The following is a 20,200-nucleotide window of genomic DNA, read 5'->3' on the forward strand; positions in this document are numbered from 1 at the left end:
GTACAGTAGAAAGAAGGGAAATGAATCTTGAGGAAGTTAAAACAATTATCCAAGGGAAAGGGCTGATTATAGTTGTAAAAAGAGACAATAAGACCTCAAACAGGAAAAAAGTATTTAATACTTTAACAAAATGCAAAATAAAAGTAACCAAGTTACAAAACGTAAATTCCTTTGGTTCAATAATCACACCACTATTTTACCTTCCAATGGCTACAAACATCATCCCTTCAAAGTGAAGTCAGACCGTTTCCCTTATATGAAGACATCATGTCAAAACCATCACATACCCCACTGTTCCGCCCAACTGTTGACAACCCACAGGAAACAGAGCTGTTGGGGAGGAAAAGAGGGAAAAGGTTGGTCTGAAGAGAAAAGAGGGACTCTACACATGCAGAACAAGTCGGGGGGTGGGGGGGCTCTGTGCTGGGTCACTATGGTAGGAATCATACCCCTGTACATGCTACATGAGGCTGAGGACCTTGGTACAATTACAGAGAAACAGACAATCCAGTGACCCTGAGCACTCCCAGGGAAACAGAAACAAAAACAAAAAACCAGAGGGGCTGAGGTGGCAACGGGACAGAAACCAGGGAACATCAGTTTTGCAGACGGGGAAATGAGACTTGAAGGAGTGAGTGTCTGGACAAAAGACATAGTTTATGGCACTCGTTATGAAACTTCTTGTTTCCTTCTACTCTCTCCAAGAGGAGAATGAGATGGGTAAGAAATCAGTAGAGCCAGGGCTCTCATGGTATTTTTGCCATCTTTTGAGAAGAGTGCCCAGGAGTCTTAAGGTCTTCCCAGGGGTCTCCTGAACCAGGGGTCTTCTGGATCCCTGTGGCTCTGGCTCAGAGATCCAGAGAAACTGAGAGCTAGGCCACCTGATCAGGACAGAAGACAAGGGCCTCCAATCTGCCCCTAAATAATCCTGAAACAGTCACAATAAGCTAATAGAAATTTAGCCATTTGGGATCAGACACCATCACCTAACTGGGGGGCAGAGAGAGGAGTTATGGAGGTGGAAATGAGCTAAAGGCTAAAACCAGAATAAGCTTAAGGTAGGTACTGTATTCAATAAATACTTGAATTAATAAGAGAATAAATGAATACTGGAGACAATGCATGTTTGGTTCCATAAGAAATACCAGTTCTGTCAAAGAGCCTGACTGAGGGCACTCTTGGGGTACACATTATTTCTGTGCCACTCTGCGGCACCTGTATGTTACTACATTATGTAATACATACTAATGTATGTTATCACATTATGACCCTGGCAAATGAAACAGATGATAGTCAGTGCGGTATTCAACAGTTAAATTAAATAATAAAATTTGTTTGATTGGTTGAGATTGTGGGGGAAAAAGGTAGAAAGCCAGCTCAGCTTTCTTTCTCTTCTTTCTCCTCCTAGTAATGACAACAGTACACCAGATCCTGGAACAATGAAGAAGACGGAACTGCTGAAACACCTCAAAACATGCATTCAGGATGGTTCAAGCAACCTCTCTCACTTTCCCCTTCCCTCTCAACGGTCATTTCTTAGACAGGGAGGCAGTGGTAGGTTCTGACAGCGAGATCTGACTACATTTCTCGAAGATGACCTCGGCTGAGAACTTCGGCAGCCCCTGATCCAGGGGGCACTCGTCCACCAGGCTGTTCATGGGCGTGGGGGGCAGTGGAGGCTCCTCCTCATCCTGACTCAGTCCAGAAAGCAGGGAGTTGCCTGCCCTGTCCAATTCTTTGTCCACCTGTTCCCTTGACACACCCTCTGTCTCAGGCTGTCCTAAAGGGATGTTCGTGGAGTCAAAATACGCTGACAGGGCTTCCTGGAGCAGAGGCAGAACTTTCTTTCGAGAGATCTGGGTGTTGCCTTGAAGATAGGCTTGGAGGTCAGGGTGGCTGCTTGGGACAGGGGTCAGCTTCAGGGGTGGAGAGTGGGAATGTTCCAGGATTCCACAGATCTAAAGAGGAGACAAGATGGGGAGATGGTATATAAGGTGGTGAAGCAAAAGGCTGAGACTTCTAAGAGACGCCTCTAGCAGAAGAGGAAAAAAAAAAATGTTTTTTTTTTTAATTTAAATTAAGTCATCCAGAGTTGTTTTATTGCTTGCACATCAGCTAATACTGATTATTAATTTACAGTATTTTAGAAACAGAAGAAACGTTTGAGATCATATATTTCATTTTATTAATAAGTAAACCAAAGTCCAGAGAGATTTGATGTCTTGAACACAGATGATGGTAGAGTCTGAACCAGAATCTGGGACTCCCCGCTCCTAGAATTTTGTTGTTTCCAAGGGTACTGCTCTGTTTAAAAACTTGAACTCTATCCTTAGCTGAGATGGGCCAAGTATCTGCATTGAAGTCAGGGGAACGATAGAGGCAGAAAGAATGAATAGATCCAATGGGGCTGGGAAGTATGCCAGGCACTGCGCTATGTCTGGCCATTTTCAAATACTAATTTTCTCAATCCTCACAACTACCTTACTGGTTGGTATTACTATTACCCTCATTTATAGTTAGGGAAACTGAAGCTTAGATAGATTAGGTACTTGCCAAAGGTCAACTCTGAATGAAGCAAAGCTGATAGTTGAACTCAGGTCTGTCACTAGAGCAGTGTCCTAAATTATTATATACCATCTTACCAAAGGAGAAAGAGAGGAAATGGTAGGGCAGACGGTGAAAAGAGGACTACCATTTCCCAGCATAGAGGCAGCCAGGGCGATGGTCAAGTCATCAGAGGGACTGTGGCAGGCAGAAGAGGGGAGATTCAGGAAGGTGGGGTCAAAGCACCCTTTCCTTCATGACATGATTACTAAGAGTTCCTTGTGCCCAGCAATGAACTTCACATATGATACTATGTTTCACGATCACATCACACTAGGTAGTAATATGCCATTTATGGACTCAGAAGTCAACTGACTTCCCTTTGGTCAACGTGCCAGTAAGTGGCAAATCTGGGACAGTAAAGCCTATTTATCTACCTTTAAAAGGGTAGCTCTTTCCACAATGCCAAACTTACTTTCCATTGAATGAAATTATGTTTGCTTCCTGGAGGAGAAGATAAAGACAGAGAGAGGTGGGAAAAGGCAGACATACCTTTTATGATCAAAAAGATTATCTGGCTGAATCCAGACCAGTCTAGCAGTCCTCATTGCTAAGAAATCCAAAGAATCTCTGGACTGCCTTAAGTCCACTCTTAAATTCTTCCCTGAGTTTATAAGTAACCAACAGAGGAAAAGAAAGGTGAAGAAGTGAGAAAGATGGCCAAATGGAAGATCAGAGTTAAAAACCAAACCTGCTCCTCAACTACTCTGCAGTTAGCACAGAGTAACTAATCCTTGCCCGGTTAAAGAGTGAAAAAGGTTTCTCTTCTGTTTTCAGTTTTCAAAGCAATAAGGTAAAAAGAAAGAAACTGATTTCCAGGAATTAGGAAATAGTGATTAAGTCAAGTTTTAACTCCAGATTTATAACAGGTTCTTTTAGCCCAATTTCAAGTCCTACTAAGTAGGAATTGTGTCTCTAATTTTCTTTGGAATCTCCGTTTCTCACCAATAGCATGATTAAGGATAGTCATATATAGAGAAAATGGAAAAAAAGGAGGAGGGAGTCTGGAAATAGATCAAGGACCTCTGTATAAATACAAGAACCAAGGAGAAGTCTTTATAGAACAGAGCAGTGCACACAGGCTGTACTCCATAGGACCCCTAGGATAGAGACTCACCGTCATTCGAAGTGCTGCGTGGGGACAGAAAACAGCCAACTGCCGCACTGGCTCATTGTAAGTGTTGAAAAAGATAGTCATGGCAACCAGGGCATCGTAGCTGTGAGCCTGGCAGAAGGCACGGAGATCTGCAAGGAGGCCAGACCTCTGCAGAAAAGCCTAAAACAGAAGAAACGGACAGGGCTGAGGGCTACAGCTGGACCCTCATTATCATCCCCACAGAAGATGCTTGTGAAAGGCTTCTTGCATGATAACCTGGGACTTGTACTCCATAAAAAAGGTATCTAGTATTTCCTCTGTGCTATGTGTGTGCTGGAAGGCAACATATAGAATGAGGAGAATATAGGCTTTGGGTTCCGACAGAATTGGTTAGAAAATCAGCTCTATTGCTTCTCAGTTATATGATCAAGGATCCCTGATCATAAATTTCCTTATGTCAAATGAGGATAAATCATTTATCGAACATAATTGTTTTTGTTTTTTTTTTTGCTTCTTTAGCCATGAACTTTATTGTTTGAATATTTGCAATTATTATTCTATACACAAACGTTAATTTCTTACAAAACTCTGTATTCCATATTGCTAGGTCACTTTGCTCTTCATTTTATGTCACATTTCCATCAAGAACTATTTCCCCAAATCACAATCTGCCTGATTGTGTGTTGTTGTTGTTCAGTTGCTAAGTTGTGTACGACTCTGCGATGCCATAGACTAGCCCACCAGGCTCATCTGTCCATCTGTCCATGAGATTTTCCAGGCAAGAATACTGGAGTGGGTTGCCATTTCCATCTCCACATAATTGTTTTAAGAACTAAAAAATGATAATGTAACTAACATGCTGGACATGTCCAAGGCTATCTTGCTTTTGCAATCAAACAAGCAAGGTCTTTGCCTTGTGGGTATTTTTATTCTAAATAAAAACAGAATATAAATGGTGCATACAAATAAGCACAGACAACATGACAACTGCATCCTGGGCTCTTCATTCTTTGTCTGTCTATATTCTTCTCCAAAATCTCATGCAGTGTTTCCTCCAATGAATAACACCACCAGCTGCTCCAGATTAGGGCTTTTCTTTGTTCTTGGTATTTCTAATGAGTCAATTTATACTGTGATTATGGTACTTGGAAAGCCTTTTGTGTTCTTTAATTTTTTTTCTCTAGTTTTTTTTATTATAAAAAAAGTTTTTTTAAAGAAAGTTTTTGGCTGTGCCATGTGCCATGTGGGATCTTAGTTCCCAGAACAGGCTCTGAACCTCTGCTCCCTGCAGTGAAAGCGCAGAGTCCTAACCACTGGACTGCCAGGGAATTCCAAGCCTTTTGTGCTCTTATGTTAGGTTCCCAAACTAGGTTATGAGTAGCAAGAGAAGAGGCCAAACTATCCTTTTTTTAGTTATTTAGTGTTTTTTACATGTTACTTAGGAGAAAGCTGTGCAGTCTATGAAAGTATGTGTTTAGATCAGGTTGTTGACTGATTTAACCCAATATGATATGGAACTAGGTATTAAAATACCACTATCAGAGTTATATTCATTCACCCATTTGACAGATTCAGTGAGCATCCACTACGTGTCAGGCACTGTCAAAGTGCTGGAGATATACCCCAAAACAAAACAAACAGGGTCCCTGCTTTGGGGGAGTTGATAAACTAGCAGAGGAATAGAGACAAAAAACAAGGAAACCATGAAACGTGATTATTTCAGTGTGCTAAGTGTTATGAAAAACCTGTTGGCAGGTTAAGACTCTGTGCTTTCCACTGCAGGGGCCCCGGCTTGATCCCTGGTCAGGGAACTAGATCTTGCAAACTGCATGGCCAAAAATAAAAAGTAATTCTTAGAGACTTTTGAGCACAAAGGGTATTACTTTAGTTAGGGTAATCAGCAAAAACCTTTTAAAGGAGGAGATACCTGAGCTAAGTCCTGAACTAAAAGAAGGAGCCAGCTCTGCAGGAGTGCAAAGGCTCTGGGTTGAGAGTGAGTTTAATGGTTCTGAAAAACAGAAAGCAAATCAGGGTGGCTGCAGTACTGTAAGTGCAGGAATGGGGCTGGAATGAGCAGATGTCAGAGAAAAGGATGAAGGCCTGATCAAAGATGGCCCTTTAAACCACAGTAAGGCTTTAGGTTTTATTAGAAGTGTGATGAGAAGGCAGTAAAGGGAGGAGGGCCAATAGGATCTGACACGTCTTTTTTTGTCCATGCCTTGTGGCTTGCAGGATCTCAGTTCCCCAACCAAGGATTGAACCCAGGCCAGAGCAGCCAAAGCACCAAATCCTAACCGCTAGACCACCAGGGAATGCCCCTGGATCTGACTTATGTCTTAAAAGGGATCACTCTGGCTGCTGTGGGGAGAACGGTTTGCAGGGACTGAAAGTGGAGACAGGGAAACCAGCGTGGGGTCACTACAGGTCACTGGGGGTCTCACAGTGCAGTGAGAGATGATGGACTGTGGAGTTACAGTAGAGATGGAGAAAAGTAGGTACAAGATATATTTTGGAGGTGAGCCAGGAATAAGGGACAAGGTTACAAACAAAAGTGAAGCTTTTCTCTCTCCACTCACACCTACATCTTGCTCTTACCTCCATATCCATATATATTGCACTAATGGCCACCTTAGTGCCTTGTCTGGAGATGGTCTTCTGGTCCTTTCTCAGCATCTGCTCTGTGGTCAGTCCTAGAAATTGGATGTGAGACTAAGGGTCAAACAAGAGAACCAAGAGAACCCAGGGTCCTAGGATCAGGAAGGTGATGACACCAAGACACGTCAAGGAAGAGGAAAAACACAGTCGCTCTTTGAGGCACAAAGAACAGGGCTCATACCTCAGGATGTAATTCTAGAATGGAAATTTATTTTAAATAAAAAATTATTTTCAATTACTGGGTCACAACAGTTACCTTTAGAGCAAGGGACTTTGGGGAGCAGGGAGAATGGAAGAAGGGAGGCTTTTACTCCTGATTTTCCCCTTTCTGGGTTGTTTCACTTTTCTAAAAGTACATGTGGGACCTTTTTAAATATCCACAAGCAGTGAAAGAAAGTCGCTCAGTCATGTCCAACTCTTAGACTGTACCCCGCCAGGCTCCTCTGTCTATGGAATTCTCCAGGCAAGAAGAATGGAGTGGGTTGCCATGCCCTTCTCCCGACGCAGGGACTGAACCTGGCTCTCCTCTACTGCAGGTGGATTCTTTACTGTCTGAGCCACCAGGGAAGCTGGTGGTCCATTTCTTTCTCTTTTTTAAAATATCAACAAGAAATAGCTGGGTAAAAAAAGTCATGGAAGTTTTTCTTCTTTTATTTTGTCCTTTCTATTACTGTTTTTGTTTAGTCGCTAAGTCGTGTTTGACTCTTTGCAACCCCATAGACTGCAGCACACCAGGCTTCCCTGTCCTTCACTATCTCCTAGAGTTTGCTCAAATTCATGTCCATTGAGTCAGTGATGCTATCTAACCATCTCATCCTCTGCCTGCCCCCTTCTCCTGCCTTCATTTTTTCCCCAGCATCAGGGTCTTTTCCAGTGAACTGACTCTTTGCATCAGGTGTCCAAAGTATTGGCACTTCAGCATCAGTACTTCCAATGAACATTTAGGGTTGATTTCCTTTAGGATTGATTGGTTTGATCTCCTGCAGTCCAAGGGACTCTCAAGAGTCTTCTCCAGTACCACAATTCAAAAGCATCAATATCCTTTGTATACTTACCCTAAATGTTTCTTCTGCTTCCCTAACCAGTGATCTAGATCTCCCTCTCATAATTCAGTACAGCTGACCCTCTGTATGCAGGCTTCACACTCATAGATAAGGAGGGCCGGCTGTATTCATATATTTTGCTATTTTATATAAGGGACTTGAGTTCATCCAAGCATTCTGGCATCTGTGAGGGATCCTGGAACCACTTACCTGCAGATCCGAGGGACAACTATATTCCTTCAGCATACTTATGTCTATATTTTCTTTCTTTAAAAAAAAAAAATTCTTTTTTTTGGCTGTGCTGGGTGTTAGCTGCAGCATGTGGGATCTAGTTCCCTGACCAGGGATCAAACCTGGTCTCCCTGTATTGGAAGTGCAGAGTCTTAACTGCTGGATCACCAGGGAAGTCCTTAAATGTCTGTATTTTCTAATTCGACTGAAAACCTCTGAGACTCTTAATATATTCCTTCTTATCCACACAACATACTAGCCAGCTTCTTTCTGGTGTAAAGCTTAAATCATTTAGCATGCTCTGACATTGTTTCGCTGGTTTTCAAGCATATAATGAACAAGGCTTTTGTCCACTAGTTTAACATTTCATACCTGATACATCAAACTTGGCCTTTTGCAGAGAATCAAAGATGTCATTTCTGCTGGGCAGATCTGGGAAGAGGGCCTCCAGCTTCTCTACATAGTGGCTGTCCTTGAGGGTTGCCTTTCCAATCTTAAGGTCCATGTTCACACAGTCCAGGAGGATTGTTCCTGCGGAGAAGGAGCATGGCAGAACTCAAATGCTGTGGCACTCCATTCCTGGCAACTACAGCACACATTACCCTCAAACCCAATGGACACAATACCTAAGGAGACTGTATGGCAACTCACAGAAAACAAAACAACTGGGACCGTGTCCTGAGTGAGACATCCCAAATCCAAACTGAAATGTAGGCACAGAAATGGGGAAAAGGTAGAAAGGAAGTGTATCTCAATTCCTGGAGATTTTGAAACCTAGTCAGAGAGAGATGACCTCTCTTCCGTAGGCCAAATTCCAGTTGGAAGAGATAGTTGAATCCAGTTCTCTCTCTCTCTCTTTTTTTTTAACAAATGGAGAAAATAAGAACAAAAAAGGTTAAGAGATTTGTTCAAGGTCATATAACTACTTCCTGGGCAGAAATGGTATTAGAATTCATTTCCTGCTTCTTTGGCTAGTCCTCCTTCCATTATACAATGCTACTAACAGGCAGCTCCTAGGTCTGTTGTTTCATGCTTCCTTTCTACTCTCTCCAACAAAATATTCCCCAAGCCTTCAAAGGACAAAGTACTTGAAAGCCTTTATAATGCCTAACTGCTCCTTGAAAGAACCTCCTTCGTTATGGACTAACTGGCTTTGAGAGGGTATGGTCAGGCTGGAAGACTCTGAACTTCTTCACTTTCCCTTCTCTGGGATGGGATAAAGGGTCAGGTCCCAACCCCCAAGCCACCCTCACCATGAAGAAGGGCTGCAGTTTGCCTGTCCAAGATCTCTGGTGCCCCCTGCAGGATTCTCTCGGCCACCAGGGTAGCGCAGGACCCCACCAGTTCAACTGAAACATGGCAGGGAGGGCAGTGTCTCTGATCGATGGGCCGATGGTCTAGCACCTCTGCCACTGCCTCCTCTAGGGCTGCGTCACTTCTGTGTGGGAAAGGGGGGATGTGGGGGAAAGAGAAAGAAAGACAGGTAGGGGCACTCCAGCTGCACCTCCACACGAAGAAAATACAGACATCCTAGGTGAACACGTCGATCTTTGATCACTTCCACCTCTGCCCCACTCCTCTCAATTCTTGTCTTAAATACTATAACTGAGGCCATCTTTAAATACTGCATAAGTGAATTTGACAAAGTATCAGCTACCCATATCTCATCCACATGTTTGATGTGCCTTTCCAGTTGACACCTGGACACCCAACATCTAAATCTCTCCTATTTCCTTAATTCACTTAACATCGCAATTTCATGCAACTCACAGGATCCTATGGCTTCTGGCTCAACTCCCATCCATTCCCTTCTCTCCAGCCCTCTGCTGCTGCCTTATTCTAGGCCCTTAATCTCTCTCATCTGAACTACTCCAATAGTTCCTTAACCAAACATTTGCTTTCAGGGTCCTCCTAAACTGTCCTCCACAAGGCTACCTGCATGATCATCTGAAAAATGCAAATTTGGTTCTGCTAAGACCTGGAATAGAGAGAACTGACAATAGCTCCCCGCTGCTCTAAAATAAAGTCTAATCTCCTGGAAGGGCCTACAAGGTCTTCATGATCAGGCCCCTGCCTATTAGTTATCTTTTTTATGTCCTGCTTCTCCCTCATAGTTTATGTTCCAGTCATGCAAAACAAATTCCAGTTCTCCCAAGTCACCATACTATTTCATGCCTACCTGCATTTTACTTATCTGAATGTTCATTACTCTGCCTGGATACTTTTCCTAATTACCTCACCTCCTCATACACCAAGCAAACATCGAGTCTTTCAAGACTGAGATCAAGGATCCGTTTTGTTAGAAAAACTTTCCTGACATCCTCCACTCCCCACTTGTATATTTAACCACTCCATCCTCCATGCACCTATTGTCCCCTAAATGACAGTTACCACTCACCTCTAACACCCATTACAAGGACCCGTTTGTCTAGTTCCCTCCTGACTAACAACTGCTTGAGAACAGACTCCACTTCACCTTCATCCTCTAAACAGAAGTTTATTAATGAGTGAGTAGATAGATGGACTAGCGCCCGAAGGCTATCCTCTGTCAGTACCCCTGCTATAACCAGTGTGCTCAAGGAGAAAAATATACATATTAGTATTAGTAGGAGCCAGAGACACTTGGAAAGATCAGTATTCATATTGCTTTGTTGGCCAGTTTTTTTCCAATCCTAAATTAGGGATGGAATTATTATAGGTGTGTTCATTTATTAAATAGCACTAATGAGATACTGCTTTATGAAGGAAATGATTTTGCTAATTTTTTAAAAATACAATTGTAACCATCATTCAAAGGTTTCTATTACAATAAATCTGCCATGAAATCTTAAAACAATGATACCAAAGGTAGATCTAAATTATTTCTGAGTTATCCTTTAGTTTGAACTCTTCATGTTTCTATTTCTTTTTATTACTTGTATAATTAAAGAAGTGACAATATTTTTTACTGCCTTTCTATATCTGGTATCACTCATCAATTATGATTAGCCCATGAGATCCCTGAGAGCAAACATTCTTCTCTTTGAAAATCTTACTCATCACAGCCCATGGCACACGATAAGTATCAGCTTTATTTCTTCCACGTACTTGGGTAAGACATGATGGTCAACAAGGATGAGGGTGAGCTGGCCAGCCTGGTGCAGTGCATGGAGGTCAATCTCATCCCGGAAAATCAAGACGGACTCTGGAATGTGAATCTTCTGAAGGAAGAAGACATTGTCACCTCGTAGAGGTAGCTCTGAACGTTTTATATTTAAAACTGGCACAAAGACTTCCTCGGCCTCAGTTGTCTGGATAGGAAAGTGAAAAGAAGATATGGCTGTGTTATGTGACAGGATAGGAAGTCACAAGACCACTGGGACTAAGGAGACATGATCTTGGGGAAGTTACTGCCTTCCTCAAAGCCACAGTTTTCCAGTCTGATCAAAATAAAAGGATGACCCTTACCCTCTTTCTTTCTTAGCAATAACATGAAGGTCAACAAGACAACTCATGGGAAAGGCCTAGTTCTGGATGCTGCAGAGAAGAAACTATCGGTCCTCCAGAGCCGACACGGGCATGAGGAATATACACAGACCACTGACACCCACTGTTGTTCAGTTGCTAAGTTGGGTCTGACTCTTTGCGACCCCATGGACTGTAGCACACCAGGCTTCCCTATCTCCACTATCTCCCAGAGTTTGCTCAAATTCATGCCCAATGAGTCAGTGATAACCCAGTAACTGACTATGAATACTGCTTTAAAAAAAAAAAAAAATGAATACTGCTTTATGGTTTACAAATTCTTCAAAATACATCTGCTCATTTGATCCTCACAGCAACACTGCAAAGTATTATCATTTCAGATTGTATAGTTACTGATATGAGACTTAGCAAAGTTAAGGGATCTGAGTTACCTAAGGCTAAATGCTATCAAACAGCAAAGCTGGGTTTTGAATCCAAATCTTTTCTTTCTAAGGGACTCTGTTCCTAGGTACTCACCTTTGCCAGGTAAAAAGCCAGGGCAAGGGCTGACACCATGGAGTCCAAGTCACAGGCTTCATTTCCCAGCACAACATGTATGGGTCGGGACTCCTAGAGAGGCGGGAGAATGGGATTAACAAAAGCATCCTCTAATCATGTCCATTTATCTATACACACGTAGGGCTGCACACACATCCTCTCGGTGATCTTCATAGAGGAGGTAGGTCAGATATTCTTATGGGTCCTCATTTCCCGGATAAGGATATTAGCTAAAAGGGCATATGTGTTCTGGCCAAGCTTTAAGCATTCCACACGTGTCTACTTAATGGAAACGTACTCCTTCCTCTCTACCACACTGTCTCCTTGAATGTTAAACTTTCAGAAGAGCAGTAAATAATTCTCTGATTCTTATGCTCCTTGGGAAACTCAAGGAGTAGTCAAAGGTACAGCATCTGGGGTAGGTGATGTATTCAAACCATATCAACTCTGGTTTGTACTTTTTTCCTATTTTCAAATAGGGAAAAGAATCCTTTTACTTCTAAATGAGAACAGGCGAACAGACTTTGAAAATAAAACTAAAAATAAGATCAAGTCCCTTATCCAAATATCTAGTCCATGAAATTCCCCCTACTCAGAGGAGTGTCAATGATAGCCAGATTAACCAACACTCTCACACCCAAGAAACTGACACTTTCTCCAATGGGTTCAGACTAAAACAAAAACAATTGCTGCTGCTGGAACTTTTATTTTTAAAGCTTTGAAAATCCAGCTGCTGATAAGAAGTCTGAAGAGGGAGGCACATCTGTTGTTAGTATTAACCTTGTAATTTTGCATCTCCCTATCGGACTTTAAATAAAATACACTAAAACCTACAGATGCCCAAAATAGCAAAGATGCATTTGGCCAGGTGGGATGAGACCATATCGTCCATGGCTCGGCTTAGGCACAAGGATTCTCTTACCAGTTTACTTTTGAATTTCTATCTCAGCCTACTTCTCAAAGAGAGGAAGGAATACGAGAGATTCCTTAAGAGATGCGCTAGCTGCTGAATTTCAGCCCCACTGGCCTTTTGAACTGCACAATTCTTGGCTGCAGGGGCTGTCTGCCTGTGCATTGTCATATGTTTGGCAGCACCCCCAAACTCCACCTCCAGTCATGACAATCAAAATGTCTCCAGATTTGCCAAATATTCCACACGGGACAAAACCACCCCCAGTTGAGAACTGCTGGGTTACAGAAAAGTGAAAATCCACTCTGGCTTCTTCAGTCAGGGAAGATATGCTAGACAGAAGATTTTAGAGAAGTGGGGAAGCATTTAGAAGAGTAAAACATAATAAGTAATGGTTTATCAAGTAATATAACTTTAGGAAGAAAGAGAATCTAGGGGGACCTAGAATCAGCTTCCCTGTATTTGACTGTTATCCACTCTCCTCACTCGCCAGAAACCCAAAGCCAGAAAGGGCCAATTTTAGAAGACTTCTGGTGGTAAAAACTGTCCTGTCTAGTAACTAGGTAAGCTTTTATTTTGAAACCACCCTCTTCTCCATCTTCTACTCCCAGCCCTAGTTGCTGTTCTTGTTCAGTTGCTAAGTCGTGTCCAACTCCTGTGACTCCATGGACCGTAGCCCGCCAGGCTCCTCTGGGACTTCCCAAGCAAGAATACTGCAGTGAGTAGCCCTACAGAGAAGGACAAAAGGCAGAGGTTGTCTGTCAAGATTTTGCACAAACAGCTTCTGGGAAAAAGGGTTTCCCCGGTGGACTCAGTGACAAAGAATCTGCCTGCGATGCAGGAGAGGCAGGAAACATGGGTTCCAATTCCTGGATTGGGAAGATCCCATGGAGGAGGAAATGGCAACCTACTCCAGTATTCTTGCCTGGGAAAATCCCATGGACAGAGAAGCCTGGCAGGCTATAGTCCATGGGGTCCCAGAGATGGGCACGACCGTGCGACTGAACACACACGCACCCCAAAGGTCACATTTTTTAATTTTTTACCTCTGGGGAAAGTCTGCCCTTAGGTTCTCCCTTCTGCCCATTTCTCTAAGCCTATTTCAAGAGTGTGGCAGCCAAGACCATTCACACTGAACAGCATGGGAGAGGGAAGATTCTTTTCAATATTAAACTCTTTGCCAACACAATATGAGAATTCTGTACCCAAGACCCAAGGCCCAAATAACCCCTCTGACTTGCAATTTGTCCTCCTGATACCAGAGAAGGCGCCTCTGTTTCCTGGATACCACGGACCAGATGGCTGTGGACCAAAGTGACAACAAAGCACTTGAGATAAGTGGCTGCAGAGATAACTGGCTCACAGAAGCAGTAAGGGAGGGCACGTGTTCTCTAGAGGAACTATATACACAAGAGAGGCCACACGGTCCTGACCCCGGAGAATAAAGGTAAGAGAAACACAGGACAGGCAGAGCAGGAGAGGTCTATTGCTGGGCTTGAAGAGGCCCTCAGAGAACCCTTCCAAAATTCACACTGGTGCTGCTTCCTTCCAAGTGGCAGCTGAATTAGACTCAATCAGATCCCCAGCACCAGGAGAAGGCTAAGCAGCAAGTAGGGACCAAGTACAACGTCATGGCTCTGAGGGGAGGAGAAATGACCACCAGAGGAAGGTGAATAACTAAGCCCTTGTGCTCAGCCAAGCTCAGACCGCAACCAGAAAGAATTAAAACGAAAGGAATACTCTGGGACCGTCAGCAGATCTTGGAACAGGAGCAACCAAGGGAGGTGGTGGCATTCCTTCCCCCCGCCCCCCGCCGTCAGCACCCACCACTCCCCTAGCCTGACTGGTCCATTCACCGCCCACGATGCGCACATTCCCAGCTCTGTCCTTTGCACTGTTTGCTTTTCTCTGAGAGCAGCCGAACTGTCACTGGAAAAGACCACAGGCTGGGGTTGAATCCCAGCTCTGCTTCTTGTAGGACTTTGGCCTCTCTAAGCTTCTTTTTCCTCATATAAAAATGGGGATACCACTGTAACCAATTTCATGAAGTTGTTATGAGGATTAAATGAGACAGCACATAAGAGCCAACTCTGTCATAGTTCAGAGGAGTTTCCTTCCATCTTCTTTCTCCAGCCCTTGCTGTCCTTACCCGAGCCCCCGCTCTCTGCAAATTGTCCCTGCACCCAGGCCACACCAGCCTCTTCTACTTCCAGCTTCCTGTACCTGGGGTACAGAACTTAACTACCACCTTAAGGAGCTCGCTATCTATTCATGGGCGTGTATCACAAATCCTTAACATAGCTTACAAGTTAGGTGACTATATACTTTGCTGTTCAAACCAGTACTCTTTTGAGAATGAAAAGGGCTGCAATTAATGATTATATTTCAATAAACTGTCCTGGGCAAGCCAGGTATATGAATGCCTAACTTACAAGGTACGATTCTCCTCATTTAGGAAAAACACGTGTAACTCTTAACCCCCATGCCATCCCCCACTAGCTGAAAGCACAAGCCAAACAGCCTCAGTTTTCTGACCATCAGAGAAGAGTTCAGGGCAAATATAGCTATACTTAGAGCATGAGGAAACCTGAGCTGCCAATGGAAGAAACACAATCTGAGAGCCACAAGTAGATATAAACTTTTTTTTTTCCCTTCCTTTAAAAAACCCACTAGTTGAAATGACTGTATTCTGATGTTCTTTGTGGCCTCAATGGTGTGAGAGGGGATGGTTTTAGGGCTAGCAGAGTCAACCCCTTCCCTTCTGAGGCTGAATACGGTCTGATGCTTACTCTACAAACTAGTTAATGAAGAAAGAAAAAAGGAGACAAGGAGTCAGAGATAGAGAAGCATTTCCGGCAGGGAAGATGGGACTAACTGACAGTGATGCAAGGACTGTAAATTTCTAGGGAGAGTCAGCCAATCCTGATTTCTGCCTCACGCCTGAGAAGTGCAGACAACACACGTTATCCAAAGCTTCTGGATGAACACCTCAACTAGAATGTGGCCGCACCCTGAAGCCAAGACTCCCCCGCCTGCCGCCAAACTAAAAGTGACAGATGACTTACCATGACTAGGACATTTAGTTAAATAAGATTTCTTTTAAATAGAACAATCTACTATCATTGTGGTGGCAGACTAGAAAATTTCACTGGTATCAAATGCTGAAAATATGGTATCAATAGGAAAGTTGGCTGAGTTATCAGCTGTTTCTGTCTTATATAAAAGTCCAAGTATTCACAATTTCCTAAAAGTTATACTGTATTTTAACAGCAACCCTCAAACTTAATAGTGTCTCTGGGGACTTCCCTGGTGGTTCAGAGGCTAAGACTCCACGCTCCCAATGCAGGGGGCCCAGGTTCCATTCCTGCTCAGGAAACTATATCCCACAATCCGCAACTAAAGATCTAGCATGCCACAATGAAGAAAGAAGATCCCACATGCCACAACTAAGACCCGCCACAGCCAAACAAATACATAAAAACTAAAAAAAAAACAAAAAACCCACAACAGTATCTCATGGAATAAACCTACATGTCCATTGACAGAGGAATGGATAAAAAAGATGTGGTACATATATACAATGGAATATTACTCAGCCATTAAAAAGAATGAAATAATGCCATTTGCAGCAATGTGGATGGACCTAGAGATTGTCATACTGAGTGAAGTCAGTCAGCAGAGAAGGAGAAATATTGTATGACATCCCTTATTTGTGGAATCTAAAAAGTAATGATACAAATGAACTTACAAAACAGAAAGAGATTCACAGACTTAGAGAACAAACATGGTTGCCAGGGAGAATGGACAGTTAGGGAGTTTGGGATGGTCATGTACACAACGCTGTATTTAACATGGATAACCAGCAAGGACCTGCTGTAGAGTACGTGGAAGTCTGCTCAATGATATGTAGCAGCCCGGATTGGGAGGGAGTTTGGGAAAGAAGGGATACCTATATATGTATGGTTGAATCCCTTTGCTTGTTCACCTGAAACCATCATAACATTGTTAATCTGCTATACCCCAATACAAAATAAAAAGTTTAAAAAAATAGTTTCTAAATCATGTCTTTCTTTAGCTAAGAAACAACAGTGTGGCCTCTGGGAAGTTGGAAATGGAGAAGAAAAAGATCTTTCTCACTTTCTAATTGTATAACTTTTTTGTATTAACTTTTTTTTCACTCTGTACATTTTCTACTTCCATAATTAAAAACAATCTAAATCATTGGGTGTCCACCGGTATCTCCTACTACCAGGCCACCCACTAACATTGCTAGTCTAACTTTCTAATTTCTCTTGGCCCACGCTAGGTTGTGTGATAAGAGCTCTAAGATATGATCTTTCCTTCACAAGTTTGGAAAAAGGACGATCTAGATCTTGTTCCCTGGGAGAATGAATTCAGGCAGAGAAAAGTCAGGATTTCAGTAATACTGAAAAAATCCAGTGTTTCTCAGCTTCATATTCCTGAGGAAGACATACTCTTAACCTGGGACACTTCTAGAGAGTAGATGCTATAGAATAGAGGCATGCAATGAAATGCTATCTGGTAAGGTTTCAGGCTCAAAGACTCTTTATCAAATGGTGAAAAAGACTGGTTATTTGGGTCATTAGGGAAAAATCCAACTTCTTGGCCCTTGGAATGGTGCCCCAAAGCCTCTATATTAGTCTTTAATGAGGTCCCTGTGGTGGAAATCAGAGGTAACCAAAATGAATTGGTCCCAGATTGTCTTATACATTAAAATGACCTTCCCAAATTTGTATTTCACAAGGAAAAACGTAGAGTAATTCGTTTTACACTAATTGAACTTCACTCCTATTCTTTGTTTTTGGCCATGCTACACGACACACACGGGATCTTATGTCCCCCACTAGGGATCAAAACTGCACCCGCTACGTTGGAAGGGTGGAGTCTTAACAACTGGACTGCCAGGGAAGTCCAGAACTTCACTCCCATTCTTCAGGTGAGGACATTCCTTTATGACAGCAGCTGATTCTGCAGGAGGAATTAGGTGACTTTTAGGATTTGTTACAGACCAGAATCTTATTTCCCAGGTGAATTTGTCGAGTTTAAGATACTTTAAAAGGAAGCAGAGTCAACCATCTGTCAAGGTTTCTCCAAGGGTAGTATAACTTGAAGCAGGGGGGCCAGGTGACCTCCTGGAGCCTCTCTCTGGCCCGTTGTTTGCTGCTAACTGGGAATAGCGACCTAACGTTGCACGACCAGTTAGCAAGGCTGGGAGACTCCAACTGGCTCAGAGAGTACCAAAAATAAGCCACAAAGCATTCAGGAGTCATGCATACAGTTTTGATTCCAAATATACTTTGTGCTTATCCCCATCCAGGTCGCGGATTTTTATGTAATTTGTGTGTGTTAAGGCCAAGGAAGTAAACTGGAGGCAAAGGAATGCAAGCCTGATGTACTGTGTGCGTTTACCTTAAAAACAGATTTAAAGTGTAACACCATGACCACCTTTAATTTAGAAGGAGTTAGGCCCGTCAGACAAATACCGCCGTTGAGAGGCAACAAAGCCGTGGGCACAGGTTCCCTCGTACTCCCGGGGTTCACCTGGAGGCCAAGGCGCCAGTAAGGCCTCGTGAATGGAGAACTGAAAGAAGGGCGGGGAGAAGGGAACAAATACACCTCGCGGCCGGCACAGCCCGGGTCCCATTGACGGAACTAACCCAGCGACACCGAGCAGGGGCTCAGAGGCAGGACCCGGCCCCACGATTCCGCCTCCCCGCTCACGAGCAGACCCCAAAGGCTGGCGCCCCTAAGTGAGCATGCATTCCCACTCTCAAAGGCTAGGTTCTCCTTCCTCCCTCCTCAGGTTTCCAAGCCCCCACCCCACAATTCCGCGTTCCCTCCACACAAACCTTCGGTGCTCCCCAGATCCCACATCTTCGTCTTTCCTGGACCCCAGGATCCATTCCTTACGATAACAAACAGGGGTCCCTTACCTGCAGAGCAGCTCGACAACCCTGCAGGTAGTTCTCCATGGTGAAGCCCAACGTGTGCCGCCGCCCCTCGCCGCGGAGAGGTTAACCAGTGAATGAGCCCCGCCCCGGACTCAGGGGCTTGCGGCGAGTCGGGAGGCGGGACTCGAACCCGCCACACGGCGATTCACCCCGGGAGGAAGTGCGTAACCGGGCGCCCCGGGAGTCCGACGATGCCCCGCCCCCAGCGGCGGGGGCCAAGTTCTGCGCCCAGAGACTCACGGGAGGCGCGAAGTGCAGCGTGGTGCGGGGGCATCCTGGGAAATGTAGTCCCGCATCTCCGCTATGGTTTCCCCAAGAATTGCGGGAAGGAGAATTATCTGAGTTCACAAGTGTGTATGTGTCATATAATCTATCCTTGTGGCTTCTGAACTTTCCGTCTTTAGTCAGGCTAAGTATAGCGTCTTTCCATAAATTATATCGACCACCTGGTTGACATCTAAAATTCCCCTGGGCAAAAACAACTAACTCATCTTTCTTGAATTCTCTTCCTTACCAAATTGACCAATTATGTGGTCTTCCTTGTTATAAAAAATTTTAATAATCTCTGACCCCTCTTCTTTACCTAACACCTACAGTCTCTTGCCAACTCCTGCTGCTTCTTTTACAACTCTGTCGCCTGTTGGCAAATGTCTCATTCTTCCCCGGTCTGTTGTAACCTGGGATCTATACTCCCTGCCTCCCCAGTTGTTCCAACTCCCCTTTCAGCCTGCAGAGTTGCTTGAAGTTTCATCCTGCCGTAGCCCTGAGTAGAGCTTGGAAGGCCTTTCAGAATGTAGAGTTGTGTTCCAACCTCCTTTAACTGCCACCTTCCAGCCCCAGAGTAGTGCAGAGTACTGCAAGTATATGTACTCTCATCATCAAAGGTTCCCTCAGTTATGAATCCGTCCCTTTTTTTTCTGCCGCCAGCCTCACACCAGTTTTTCCTCCTCACCAAGCTAGGAATTGAGAGGAAGTGATGGATGAGAAGCTGAGGCCTTTGGGGGTAACAAGGACCAGACCACAGGGATATGGGATCCCCTGCATGCTCAGCTAGTTTTCTGCTTGCTGCACTCTCCCCGGAGCCCGCTGCTTCTTCCACACCTTCTGCATTACCAGGGTGCAGCCCAACCGGTTTCATTTCTTAACTAAAAAAAACGAAAAAATGATACAGTAAGGATTTCGAAAGGATCGGGATTTTTTTCCCTTTAAATGAATAAATATGAAAATATCAGGCTCTTTGGCCCTGTTTTTGTGGAGGCAGAGCAGAGGACTGCCGCACCCAGGGAGATCCAACAAGCTTCTGCTGTCCAGCCCTGCTCCTTCCAGCGCAGCCAGGGCCCTTGCTCTTCCCTATTCTCACCAGAGAGGCACAAGTGCTCCATCCCTTCCAGCGGCAGGCGGAGAGAAGAGAAAGGGTCTGTTGTTTTTCTCTCCTTGTTTCTCTCGCTCACTGCTGATCACCAAGCTGCTGACCAGGTCAGAAACCCCGAATAGAAATCCGCCAGTGCCGGGCAAGCTCCTCCTCCTTCGGGGAGCTTGTCCTTGACTGATTTTTCTTTGTCCCGATGGTGAAAAAAGAGAGAACGAGAAAGAAGAAAAGAAAAACCACAAACTTCCTTTGAAAACCAGCGCTTGTAGACGGGGCCTGGAGCGCGCGCCCTGGACGCGGCGATTCAGAAATCCTGAA

General features: G+C 44.1%; 1 protein-coding gene across 5 annotated transcripts; it reads right to left on the reverse strand.

Moving 5' to 3' along the window:
• Positions 1-98: 98 nt before the first annotated feature.
• PRUNE1 (prune exopolyphosphatase 1) lies at positions 99-19,956 on the reverse strand. 5 transcript variants are annotated; one of them, XM_061407338.1, is made up of 8 exons: positions 19,874-19,956; positions 11,611-11,703; positions 10,717-10,919; positions 8,883-9,067; positions 8,002-8,160; positions 6,296-6,390; positions 3,722-3,880; positions 99-1,958 (listed from the first exon to the last, which is right to left on the reverse strand). In XM_061407338.1, the coding sequence occupies exons 2-8, from the start codon at positions 11,647-11,649 to the stop codon at positions 1,530-1,532; spliced, it is 1,269 nt and encodes a 422-aa protein (XP_061263322.1). In that variant the 5' UTR covers positions 11,650-11,703; positions 19,874-19,956; the 3' UTR covers positions 99-1,529. The 5 variants fall into 5 exon arrangements, with proteins under 5 accessions (XP_061263322.1, XP_061263311.1, XP_061263339.1 ...); XM_061407327.1 differs by lacking the exon at positions 19,874-19,956 and adding an exon at positions 18,496-19,235; XM_061407355.1 differs by lacking the exons at positions 3,722-3,880; positions 19,874-19,956 and adding an exon at positions 18,496-19,235.
• Between the last annotated feature and the right edge of the window lie 244 nt (positions 19,957-20,200).

Source organism: Bos javanicus, chromosome 3 (genome assembly GCF_032452875.1).
Source record: "Bos javanicus breed banteng chromosome 3, ARS-OSU_banteng_1.0, whole genome shotgun sequence".
NCBI classification, from domain to species: Eukaryota; Metazoa; Chordata; class Mammalia; order Artiodactyla; family Bovidae; genus Bos; species Bos javanicus.